At 37.7% G+C, this 13,726-nt stretch overlaps 1 protein-coding gene across 10 annotated transcripts in view; it reads right to left on the reverse strand.

The window, feature by feature from the left end:
• TJP1 (tight junction protein 1) overlaps window positions 1-13,726 on the reverse strand; it is a 216,182-nt gene that overhangs the window by 28,819 nt on the left and 173,637 nt on the right. For all 10 annotated transcript variants that reach the window (XM_075431504.1, XM_075431500.1, XM_075431505.1 and 7 more), the window contains 7 exons: window positions 10,443-10,567; window positions 10,125-10,227; window positions 8,407-8,686; window positions 7,717-7,820; window positions 6,826-6,994; window positions 6,319-6,463; window positions 1,459-1,595 (listed from right to left, as the gene is read on the reverse strand). In XM_075431504.1, the coding sequence (XP_075287619.1) occupies window positions 1,459-1,595; window positions 6,319-6,463; window positions 6,826-6,994; window positions 7,717-7,820; window positions 8,407-8,686; window positions 10,125-10,227; window positions 10,443-10,567 (1,063 nt within the window). The remainder of the gene's footprint in view (window positions 1-1,458; window positions 1,596-6,318; window positions 6,464-6,825; window positions 6,995-7,716; window positions 7,821-8,406; window positions 8,687-10,124; window positions 10,228-10,442; window positions 10,568-13,726) is intronic.

Below are 13,726 nucleotides of genomic sequence, written 5' to 3' on the forward strand. Positions count from 1 at the left end.
TATTTTCATTACCGTATTTGAAAGACTCATTTCCCTAGACCTTTCTCAGGCTGTTCAAGAATTATGCCCTTTAGTGCACCTTTTTATCTCAGGCTATATACTACGGCAATTTAATTTTATCTACAGACACCAATTCAAATATTATCTTTCTGTACAGGCCTACATCTCCTCCCATCAAAACTATGTATTTCCATGTGCTTCTTCCCATTCACTCAAGAACAGAACATTTCTTCCCCTCCACTAACCAACAAAATCCCCACAGTACTTATTACCTGCTTGCCAGTCCCTCAAACCAATTATTAGCACATCACTTTGAATTAAGAACCATCTCAAGGGGCTCCTATCCTGGCTGGCTTTTTATTATGCCAATTATTAACCTTTAATATCTTACAGAAATACAGAATTCATCTTTCTAATCTCACTACCACAACCTTTTTCTGTCTTGGCAAATATAAACTTACTTAATTTGCATCTTTTCATAACACTATTGCAAAAGGTCACCTCCCATGACAACCTCTGTAATAATGGCTGCTGCATCAGAAAACCTACTGAAAAATCTTGAAAATCAGAACAGAGACTATCAACATCATAGCTCTTCTATTTCTTCACTGAGCTACTAAATACTACATGCAGAAGTGTCACTGTTCATCCCTTAAAGTCTTCAAATATTTTCAAGCTTGAATGTGCTTTTTCTCATTCCACCCAGCCTTTCAAGAACAGATCCCTCTAACACATCTACACAGCTCCTCTTTCTCCACTTATAATTTCACTGAAGTGCCTCATTCTGTAAACAAACATAAGTCAGCCTGTCCAGAACAGTGTCCTGTCACCGTATCATCTTATGTTTTTTTTTTGTTGGTTTTTTTTTTTATACCACCTGGCTTTTATCTGCTGTGATTTAGCTTATCCTTCCCTTTTGGGAAAAAAGTAATGAGATTTTGTTCTGGTTTTATTAGTTGTACCACACTCGTTAAAACGCCTTCTTGGTCCACGACTGTAGTTAGAAAGTGCTACAGTAACAAAACATTTCAGAGTGTTTTGAGTTGTCTTGCGAACAGTAGTTCTAAATAGGGTAACTACTTCCTTGTTGAAATACAGTCTGCTACAGTAACCCATAAGAACCAGTCTAATACCTGACTCAGAAAAGAAATGACGTATTTGAATCTTGCTTGAGAAAACAAGACAAAACTCTTTATGACCATCACCTACAAATACAGCTCTAAGCACCACAGTTTCACCCCTACATAATGGGCAGACCTCACAGCTTAGGTTTTCAAGACCAAAACTCTAAATGGGGTTATGGTTACAAAGACTGTTCATATTCAGAAATAAAAATAATTAGGACCTGGTCTGTTCTAAGACTTTAGAAATCATTCCACAAATCTGCAATGGCTTAAAGTCTTTGCTTGTCACCCATTCTCAACAACATGCATAATCAATGCATTTTAATACTTTTACCTGGGAGTGGTGGAGTTTGTTTTTCAGTTCTTTCAACTGCCACCTCTTCCATAGTTTTAGAAGTATCATCCGCATTCTTTACAGGTGTAGAGACAGCCCCCGGTTTAGTCATTCTCTCATCTTCTCTGCTTCGAAGACTATATCAGAAAAAAAGATTCCACTCTGCATACAGAATTGTTTCTATGACCTTGGTACATTAAGACTAACAAATAGCTTCATTCATGACGTTCAGGTTTGGTGGGTAAGGAATTACTAATTACTACTAAACAAGTTTTTGTTCTTACATTATCACATTATTAATGATTTTTACCATTTCTAAATCTGAGCATTTTGTCGCTAAACTTCATGTTAATCAAGGACTTCTCTAGATACGGCTATTTAGAAAGAGGAAGGACATGGTGAAACAGACTGCTCTCCGCTTCAAGCGCCAAAGTCATACATGTGCCGTATATCAAAGGCTATTCAAGAAATTGAGAGGCAAAGGGAAGAAGGCAAGCAGAGCAGTTACAATGGTCTTTTTCTCACCCCTCCCTGTAGAGATCATGAATTTTTAGACTTAATTCTTCGGCTTTGCGTGATCAAGCTAATTTATCTGCTCCTTTGTATGGCAGCCGCCCTGGAACACATATGCTGCTGCTGTGGCTCTTCGTATGGCTTTGCAGAGATAAAAGGTAGAACACAAACATGCCCCTGATTTCTTAGTCTTCAGAGATGATGAGGCCTTCAATCCACAGCTATCACAAGACAGCAGTGCTTCCCATACACTCAGTCATCTATGCACTTTAGTAAAAAGACAACTTGCTGCTTCTTATATATTTCCTATACATGCTTACAGCAAAAAACAAAGGCATATATGACAAGTTAAAAAGTAAAAATGTATCTCTTGTTCTTTAAATGAGAGCAACTAAAGCTTACAAGAACGTAACTGCTATGCTGTTAGCTTAAGAGGTAAGTTATTCTTATATTTCTATACAAAGGTAAAGCAACCAGTTGTACCACAGCAGAACTGAACAGAACATACGCCGTAGGTTGAAATGTTAACTGTTACACTGCTATCTACTGAGTAACAAATAATTTAATAGGGTTGGAGCAGGTGTACCTTAATAATGAGCAAAAGTAGATTAATATACCAAAGAGACAGCGTAAGTTCCAGAGCGTGTACATTCTTTGAAAAAAAGGTTCTGAGATGCTTAAAATACCTATCCAATTCCTGAGATTTGGCAAGTAAGCAAGGATATAAAAAGTATTTGAGAGAAGACAGACACAAACACATCACAGCTTTTTATGTAATATCAGACTTAATTGCAAGGAGAGGAAAAAAGGTACTTCCTCAAAGAAAGCAACGGCTTAGTCAGTAGGTGCAAGTCCATCTCTTCCCAAAGGAGAGGCTGTATGGGGCGGGGACGACACACCAAAAGTTTTTCACCACGAACAGCTAGATGGTGCTATGAGACAATACTGAGTATCATTTTCCATAAAGTACAAATGTATCCAAAGAATGCTATTATACAGAGTAAAGACTGCTTATTGTAAGCAGAACTGATACTTCAAGAGTTGGAAGCATGACTTAAGAAAACAGATCCCAGCAAGTCTACTCATGCAAGATGGGTGAGAGTAAAAAAACCGTAAACATCTAAATATAAGCAGAACATGCTTTCCTGAAGCGATGAGAAAGTTTGAAACCTCAGAAACAAACCTTAGCTATTCAGCCAAGACATACTAAGACTTCTCAGCACCTTCTTCTGCCAGTTCTAAAACTGCGCACCTAAAGGCAGCTCAATAAACCCAGAATACAGAAAAATACTGCAATCACCACAACAATCTGGAAGACATAGGCACTCGTGCATTATACACAACCATACTGTTATAAGTCATTGGTAAAACAAGCACAGCAGCCTAATTTAAAAAAAAAAAAACAAACCTCTTTGTATCTTTTTTCATTCAGATAAACCCTTTTGGGGGGGCTTCTGGAGTTGATTAAAATGATGCCAAAACCATTATATCTAGCAAAAAGAAAAGCAAGCATTTATCCCTCTATTCTGTTCCCAGACTTCACTGATAAAAGTCTTCTTATTCCTCTTTCAGATTTCCAGCATATTTTCATTTATACATAAAATTAAGTGCATAAGCTAAAAGCTTATGTATTACCTCCAGCACTACACTTAAATGCGACTGGACTCCTCATTCCCTTGAAAATAGTTCCTGGATTGTTAAACACAGACACATACATTTAGTTCTTTAAATACATACTAAGTGTCTTATAAACAAAAAGTCCTCTAGCAGTGAAACTACAACTAATTCCCCTCCCCGTCCAAAGATTTTTGGGTAATAAGCACTAGTTAATGAGGTATTAAAGTAAGTTTCCCAATAAGCCTTCCCTGCCTGTTTCCAAGCATTTCCCAGTGCTCAACAGAAGCTCCTCCATTTTTTTTAAAGTATGCCTAACGAGCATTTTTAAATAACCTTCAGTCACAATGCAGTCAGCTACACAGTAGTGCCATCAACTGCGGCTATTACTTCAGAACAAAAAAATACCATCTGCGACACACAGTTAGAATGTTTCTTTGCACAGGAAATGTTTTGAAAAATATGCACATGTAGGCTATTTCCAAATGTGTTTTTAGCACATCTCAAACTGTTTAGCATGAGAAGACAATAAGAAGCGTGTTCCTAAGTAATTAATCAATCCTCTGTATTAGTAAAGAGTATGTTCTAGAATTCAAGTTGTAGAAAAACTGTTGAAGAGACATCTGTGAACTTCCTCTGGACTAAAGAAAAACACAATTGCTATGTAATGCTTTGACAGAATGTTCAAATAGCAATCATCACTAGAATTCTGTATCTGGGAAAACTGCAGGCACACTGGTGTACACACCAGTATGGAATACTGAAAGATGGACAACACTGAAGACCCTGCCAGACCATGAAGCAATACTGCAGCACGTCTGCTGGCAGATTTCTGTGCTCTAGCGCACACCTAAAAGGTGTCAGTCTGTAGTTAAGCTTGTATGAAAGGACTGAGGATTCCCTGGAATTTCCTCATTAATGTGCAAACACCTGGCAGAACAGAGTATTTAGACTCATTATCTTCAGGACATTTTTAATGTCCTCCTTAGGCTCAGCTTGGGGACTTTTTGCACCTTTTCTTCCTCAGATTATTGATCTCCATCTTTTCTTTTTCTCCAGATTTTTCACCAAATTTTAAAAAACTAAGCCGTTGCAACTAATCTGATCTTACAGCAGATCTGAACTTGCACAAACAATCACTATAAAGAGAAGTTGCTTTTAACATATTTTGTTTTGTTTATGTGGCTCAGGCCCAGATTTTCTGATCTTGAAAGGGACATGTCCAACAGGAAGTCAATCCATGCCAAGGTAGCTCTTGTTCATAAAGCAGATATAGCGGATGCATTCAGAGTTGAGATAACTTCAAAGTTCCTTCTCAGGAAGGATTTAATTCTTCTGACAGTGTAGTCCATAGGGAGGAAGTGACCATCTACCTAAGCCACTGTAATAGGACAGGAAAGCACTAACACCACAGTAAGTTTCAGTTTTGATGGATTCCTTCCCCCCCCAGCCTTTTTCACACTGCATTAGAAACACGTCACAAAATAAAGGTTTTAAGTCTGACAGAGACCTCAACCTTCACAATCAAATCCCTGTATACGGAACCCTGCTTTTAAGTTTTTCCCACTAATATTGGGCTCCTACTTGAAAACAAAATTTCATGCCTTGTGGTCCCTCCAAACAGCCAACATACATGGAAGAGAAGCAAAAAGGTCTGTAATCCATAACCCCAACTCGATGTACATGCAGGTAAGATCTGTCTTGCAGTTTTATTCACCCTTGAAAAACTCTGGAAACCTTGAAAGTGTGTTACTTTCCCCTTCGGCAAAAAAAAGTGTTATTCATCTGGCGTCAGGCACATCTTAGTTTTATGAACAGCCAGCTGCAATTTGTTTCTCAGAATTTTTGGCAGCATCTAAAGATCTTCAAATATAGGCTCTGTATTTGGAATTTGCAACAGATCAATTCTAACTTTTGCTCCATCACCTATGAACACTCAGAAGGTAAAGTTTTCTCTTACAAATACTTCATAAAATCTAAAATGCAATGCTAAAATTCTATTCTAATAAACTAAAATGTCCACTTCCAACAAACTGTGGAAATGTAAAACAGGACAGATTTAAGTTATTCAAGCCTGAAATGTCACATGGCAGAAGAAAAAATTCCAAACCACACAACAGATTACCTTTCTCTGAACTCATACAAAACTAGACTTGCCTACTTCAGAATTATCATAAAAGTCCCACTACCAAGTTCAAATATTAAAATAGTCATTCCAAAAGCTAGATATGCTGTGCAAGATACCTTGTTTTGTAGGAATTCAATGTATTCAGAAACATAAGATAACTTTCAAAGCAGGCTAGTGAGGAAAATAAAAAGCTTACGCCCAAATCAAGAAAGATTTCAACGAGTTTATGCAGGCTGGACATTCAACAGGAACTGTGCTACTAGTTATCTTGGATCTTGGCAGCTAACTGCTTTCTAAAACCAAAATACAATTGCATATGCTTCAGTAACATATATCACTATCAAACTTGCATTGTCATTCATATAACCACGCTCTAAGATTATGTTTAAAAAAAAAGGATTAACAATGAAGTTATAGGTTCAATTTCTCCTGATGTCTAAGAAAATGTGGATCATTATCAGCTGCATCTCCTGAGAGCAGAAGTGCTATATTACTACTACCGTAGTTCTGCGTCACATTTGTCACACTGTATAAATCCAAGCACTCCTACAAATTATACGTCACGTTAAATAGTTGATTTAAAAACAATTCAATGCTGCCATCACCTGCCATTGCTGGGCTGCTGTGGAGAATGTCTGGAATGGTCTGAAGGCTCTGACCTCTGGTCAGGAGATCGTGAACGACTGCGGCGGGGCCTGTCATGTGATCGGTTGGAATGATCTGATGCCAGCGACTGAATTTCTGAAATGTCTGTTAAATAAAAGTTGTTTTTACATGAAATGATAGTAATTAAAATGGTGGTGTGACCTGCTCAAATGGAAATAAGCTTTTGCAGAGAATTTTTATGGAGATGTTAAATTTATGTTTATTATTTCAAAACAAATAAACTTAATATTCCTGCAAGAACAACTGCAAGAATTTGAGCTTTATCTTTTTCTCCATTGTTTCTGAAGGCATAGATTTCAATTACATTCAAACAAGAGTTTACCCACATGACAATTTCACTCCTAATTCTTCTCCTCCCCACCCTCACATCCCACTTATGTATTCCACATCTTCACACCACAGGGAATTCTTCCCTCCCTCTAGAAATCAAGTTTATTTATACTCACCATCTCTTTCTGAAGCATTAGCAGAATGAATACTGTCAGACAAATCGGGGACATTCAACAGTGTAGCTCGTTCATCTCGCTGAACAACCATCTTCAACTTGCCTTTTGACCTTTCTATTAGTGTTTTTGCATCTGCTAAGGACATATTTTCTGTCACTGTGCCATTTATCTGAAACAGAGTTAAGAAAAAAGCAGGTATAAACTTCCTGAAAAAATACAGTGAATCTCCAGTAAAAACAGTGGTTTTCTGTCTGATGATATTTAGAAATCGCTAGGTATTTATGAAATTATCTCAATACAATGGAAGACCATTGAGCTCATCCAAATCATAACATAACATAGAAAGTTATTTTAATTTTTACAAGACAAAGCTTCCACTACTAATACAAAACCTTAAAATATTAGTTATGATTTTTGAACCAGCAGTGCTATACTCGGAGTAAGGAATAACATGTTATTCTGCACCAACACATCTACAGCAGTATCGTGAAGTAAAAATTGTTAGTATGAATACTGATTTCTACAAAAATTTCAAAATATAACCCGAATGCAAGTTCTAGTGTTGCCCAACAGTCCAATTCCATAACACTAAACTGTACAACTAAGCATACAGGGCCAAAGTCTCACACCATCCCAAATCTTTTCTATTATGCATTTACAGTGGGCACTAGTTGTCTCAACACGGCCTGAGGAATAATACCAAAAAGGCTTTATAATTTTTCTTTCCCTAGAAAGTTTGATTTATACTTGAATTTATTGATCTTTGAAAAAATTAAATTAAAAAAGATACATCTTCTACAAAGAATTACGCTATTAAGAGATTGCTAATTCTAAGAATAGTTATATCAGTAAGTTTTCCCTTTGAACACACACCACCACCATTTACTATACCTTCAGTACAACATCTCCTTCCTGAATATTGCCATCTCTTGCTGCCAGACTATCCTGTGATATTTCTTTCACAAATATGTGGCTTGCCAACCGTAGACCATACTCTTTATATAACAGCAATGAAAGAAAAAAGAAGTTATGAAGCTAGAGTAAAAACAGGAGGAGGTATCTGAAGATTGACAACACTGCTTTACACAACATTTATACTGGAAACACAGAGGAGAGTGAACTTGACACATGAAGCACTGTAATGGAATTACTCTATGGATTTACCATTATATCAATCTCTTTTCTAACTCTGCCTGTAATCATAGCTGCTGTTCAATAGCTTCATTTAGATGCTGCCTAAAATTTTCCTCTTTCAAACAAGACGGACACACTGAAGACTCAACTAAAGTATATGGAAGGTAGTTAGCCACTGACTATCAGATGTCAGGTGCATAGCTGGGATTTGTTCAGACTATATAATACTTTACCCTTAACTAAGCACATGTATTTTGGAATATAAAAATACGACCGGAAATGCAACAGCAGTTTAAGTTCTCAGCTAACTACTAGTAAAATGGGCAAACAAACTGTTAACCGCACCATTCCTATAGTCCATGAAGCCCTTAACACAACATTAACTGAAGCAGTTGGTCTTTAAGCACCAGCAAAAAAGTCTTAGCAAGCACATCACATACAAGTTACCTTCATTTTTCCTCGATTTCACCAGTGTTACTTTGGTAGGTTTTGCAGGCTGGCTGGAAGTAACCGACCTTCTGTCTGATCTCGGTGATAAGCTTCTCTCTCTGCTAGCACTTCGATCTCTTACCCAGCTCTTCTCATGTCTTCTGTTGGCACTTGGACCACCACGGCTACTTCTTGGATCCCGGATCTCTTCATCATAGCTGTCATCCTCATTTTCAGACACTGGTTCAGGTTCTGGTCGAGCCACTGGAATCTGAATTTTCTTCATCCTTCGGATAGTCTACAATGAAACACTAGATATCAGCCTCTGGCTGTGTAATGCTAACAGCGTTGCGCAATGTCAGAAGCCAAGCTAATCCCAATACTCAAAAGAAAACATACAGATGTATTTGTGAATGCTCTGAACTCTTGCATTCGCATTATAAAATCCTATCCAGTTAATACACGAGACTCATCAATACAGATTACTAGAAACCTGTTTTTGAGGGGAGGGTATGTTTGCTTTTACAGTTGTTTTAGTTTTCTTGCTTCTGCAAAAGTGGCACCAGGATAAGAATAACAGCCATTGTAGCATAACGTGATGTTTTGCCTCCACAGAGCTGCATATTTGAATGTCCTTTCTCATTGCTTAAACCCACAAATCAGTTACTGGCATTACTAAAAACTTTTTTGCTAACATGTAATCTACTGTATACTCAGTGTGTTATTGACAGTAATTGTCCTCAAGTTTAAAGCCTCCCAATCTTCCAAAGCAATGTTTATGCAAGCCACAGAGGAAGGGGAACATTTCCACTGGAAGTTCAGTATTGGTCTGCACTAACGTAGACAGCTCTTTCCAGAATGGGACCTAACCCTGTTTGGAGGTTTATTCATTACGTGTTAGAGAACTGAACCAAGTTATACCACAAACTTTTCATTAATTGCTTTTCTCTACACAAATCTACACACCACATACGTCAGATGCCAAAAGCCCTGCACAGTTTGCCACACATTTTTTGTGCAAGCTTTAAGGACTTGCTAAATCTACAAATGCACAACACAACTTTTCACAATGGTATTAAAGCACAGAAGAGCACTAGAAATCTGTCAGCTTTACTACAAGTCGTAGAAGACTCTTTTCCAGAATTAAGAAGTTGTTACAGCATTGTGCATTTGTGTTCTATTTCTTGTAACTTAAATTTCAAACTTCTACAGAAAGATGGATTACTACCCTTCAGTGATGACCTGTTCTGTTTTGCAAAGTTCAAAAGCCAACCACTTTGAATAAGCCTACAAAATTACAGGAATTAAGGTAATTGTACTTTATTTTGGCAGACTTTACTGAACACAAAGAACTATGTTAGTGCCTGAAGAGCAGATAAAGTCCTTTAGCATACACCAACCTTTGAAAAACTTGATGGAAGTGCACTTAAGAAAGCAAAGAAATATTAAACAAAGCTGAGAATTGAACTTCTCGTAAACTGAGGAGAACTTTACCATAAAGAAAAGGAGCCTGAAGCATGCAGTGCCACACTACCCAAACATCACCATTCACATTTTTAAAAAGTGCTGAGTGACCCACATGATAAACATGTCATGATCATCACTTAAACCTGAAGCATCACACACGTATTATTCAAGTACCTTGCATCATGCATGTATTTCATAGCAGACATATCATTTCACTTTTTCTCTATAACTACAGAATTTAGGCTTAAATCCTCAAGACATTCACTTACAATTTTGGCATTCTTCCCACTTTTCCTCAGCTGCTGAACAGCAAATGCATGCTCGACATTATCCATTGAAACTCCATTTACCATTGCAACACGGTCATTTTCTCTGAATGAAAAACATCACAGAGCACAGTATAAATATTTTATGCCAAGGCAAAAATATTAGGGAATGGGTGTCCGTGCACAAACAAACTGTATTATAAACCTACTATACAAAGTTACAGATAGGTATCTTGAGAGTAAAACAATTAGGAGGTTAAACTTCCACTGACAAAGATAAATGCCCCCCAAATCAGAAACCAGGTACAGTTTGGCACTTACTGTAGCAGTCCTTCTGCTGGGCCTCCTTTCAGCACATCAGAAATAACTATAGATGTCTCACCACTCTGAAAGTGAGGATTATCTCTTCCTCCAGATATTGCAATACCAAATCCAAATCCAGGGGCCTATAATGTAACAAAATAATTTTTTTTTCTTTCTACTATTTACATGGTCACAATTCACATTTCCGCAAACACAAAAAGGTCTTATGGGATGAATACAACTTATTGGAAGAAAGAAGGATCAATGAACCATGCAATGCTATGCAATGCAAGAACAGGAGAGCGATTAAAAGTAAATTAAAAAAACACTTTTAGAAGACAGAGTTTCAGAGTAACTACCCAATCTTTCCCAAAAGCAAAATATTAGAGCTCCCATTTGCATTTTTATGGCCGGGGCCTCAGGTGGTCATCAGCAAGACCGCAATCCTCAGTAAGCACAACACACCATATCACTGTGTTGAGACACTGACTCAAACCCGGACCACTTCCTCTGAGTTTTCACATCATGGTATTCACCCAGCTTGACCTCACTTAGCTCAGGAACTGACAGGATCACAGCACACAGTAGTATGACTGCAGGCTCCGTTCTTCGGAATAATACGAAGATCACTTGTACCATTAAATACATCAAAACCTTGTCAGCACTTGCAAATCACCTGCATCTTAACAAAAGTAATTTACTTCAATCTATTCCCTCTAGGGTGACCTGCCACTACAGCAAGGTCAATGTCTCTGAAAAGTTATTCCTGTTAGATATTTCAAGATACAACAACAATGCTTACATTTGCCTGGAAGCAGTGAGGGTGGGAAATAAAATTTCTAAATGTAACTGATTTGCAAGCTACCTAGTTCTTCCTTCATTGCCCAGCAAACACCATCAGAAGGTTATTACCATTTAAATGCTGTATTTTGCTCAAGAACTTATTTTGAAATCTTTTACTATGCAAGATACAGTCATTAGATAGAAAAAAATCAGGTTTCAGTCAATTCCTCCTCTCCATTTCACACAGCACACACTCCATGCTGGCAGACTTCACCCTTTCTTTTTCAGACTTCGACAAACATGACCCAGCTTTAGCAATGAGTTTCATAACCTTACAGTGACAACAGAAGCAACATGGCAGGCTGCATCTAGCTGTAAGACACATGACATTCAGCTTTTTGGACAGTAATCACTGCTCAAAAAAACCTGTTTCCTATGTCCCCCAACATAGAGGTTATAAAAAAAACGGTCCAGATTTAACCTGTAAGCAGTGAATAGGACCATGCAGCATTAAGACAAAGCTTTGGAGATTCACTGTTCACAAACAGATTTCAACAGCTGGCAAATACCGTTGCCAGGTATGAAGAAAGTAAGTTTGCCTAACACATGTGGCGGAGTGGGGAGGGGTATACCTTGCTGCCTCTTTTACACTCCTTTTAATTCATTAAAGGAAGACTGGACATGTTTTCACGAGACATTCCAGCCAGATCAACCAGAAATCATGTCAGGGATTCGAATGAAATTGATTCAAATGAAATTAAATGAAACCCTGTGCCATGCAGGACAGTCTAGAGGATCATAACAACTACTTACGATCAGAGCCGAGGTTTTCTTTCAGTTTTATTTTTTAACTAGTCAACAAAGAATATACAATAGCCTATGAGAATATTTAACAAAAACCTCTTTCAAAGCAGTAATATTTCCCCTTTCTCGTACTACTGCTTCATCTTTCAATTTTCCATTACTCTAACAAACAGAATCCAGTTTGCACTATATTTGGGTGCGGAAGGAAAGGGAGACAAGAGGTAACAAAGACATTGATGTAAAATTTTATTTAAATGTTCTCTGTCTTTCATTACACCATAAACAAAAAATTCTCAGTTCTCCACTCATGAAAAGAAATACAATGACCAGGCTAAGTAAGTCCAGCAGAGGTGCAGAAGCTCACTGTAAAGCTTACCTTGTTGCTTGCCTTTCTATTTGCTTTAGAGTAGATTTGCAAACTTAATCACCAGTATTAAGGTGACTGGTTTCATACACTAATGTTCATTCCAAAAAGCCCTGAAACAATGCAGTCTCGTATACAGACAGCAGTCAAAAAAGACCGTAAGTCAGATGAAGGCTTTCTAATAACATAAATCAAAGTCTTAAGAAATACTCCAAATCAGAAAGTTCAAATCAAACCCTGTCTCTTCAAAAATTCAAGAGCTCAGATAAGAAGCCTTCCAGTAAACCTCAGCCTACTACTTTTCATTTTATCCTGCTGCCTATCATCATCTTCAGAGATAAGCAATAAAATGAACTACCCTCAGAAAACTGAACCTAGCTCCTAGACATGCGTGGAAATAGCAAGATATTGATCACTATAGATTGTACAAGACAAACATTATCATAACTAAAATAGCATTTTTTTAAAAAAATCTGCCAAATCACAGATGTTGTACTGACAACATAAGAGAAAAATAACTGTACTATTTTGTTCTCCCACAGTAAGGCAGCAGGGGAGAAGCAGAAAGATATGCACATAGCTGGTTTCTGTTCTTTGGGGGAAGGAGACACATCTAACAGACACACAGAATTTGAGTTCCAAGGACGAAGAAACCCACATAATACATGAAGCTCATGGTTCCTCCTTAAAGTCCTTTACAGTTCAGGATATAAAAACCATAAGATCTCTCAATAACAGATAAACTGTAGCTACCCGATAAGCTTTTACTGAACTTGCGACTGCCTCCATCTCTGAAGAGCTAAGTAGCAGTCCAGGAAGTTGGAACAGTAGTAAAGAAAGGGAACAAAACCCTTGGTTAGAAGTTCAAGCCTCTCCTCCCCCCAAAAAAGTTTCTACTAAGTCTTTTGACAATAGTGCTGGAATTCACCAACTACTGTGTTAAATCACAGCACAGACTGCTTGTATGCTCTGTTCCAGAATCTGTAAGATACCCGAAGCAGATGGTGGGGTGGGGGGGTGGGGAATCTGATGTTTGAACTACACCAATGGGCCTGAACTGACATACGTATACTGCAACTAGTGGAATTAAGTATACTCTGCCCCTAATTTGTAATGACATCTCTGGAAAGAGGTCATAGAAAGAAACCCTTCAAAAGAAGTGAGCAAAGCTGCATTCTTCAACAAGAACCCCCTATGTAAAGCATTCCCTTCTCTTTTGTAAGGCTCATCTTCCAAAGTTTTATGGAATATTAATCGCTTTTTAAAGGGCGTTACAGGATCAAAACATGTTCAAAAAAACCCTAACATATATCTTTTCAAGGTTGTAACAACAGTTCTGAACTGCCATTAA

This window comes from Opisthocomus hoazin, chromosome 10 (genome assembly GCF_030867145.1).
Source record: "Opisthocomus hoazin isolate bOpiHoa1 chromosome 10, bOpiHoa1.hap1, whole genome shotgun sequence".
Lineage (NCBI taxonomy): Eukaryota > Metazoa > Chordata > Aves > Opisthocomiformes > Opisthocomidae > Opisthocomus > Opisthocomus hoazin.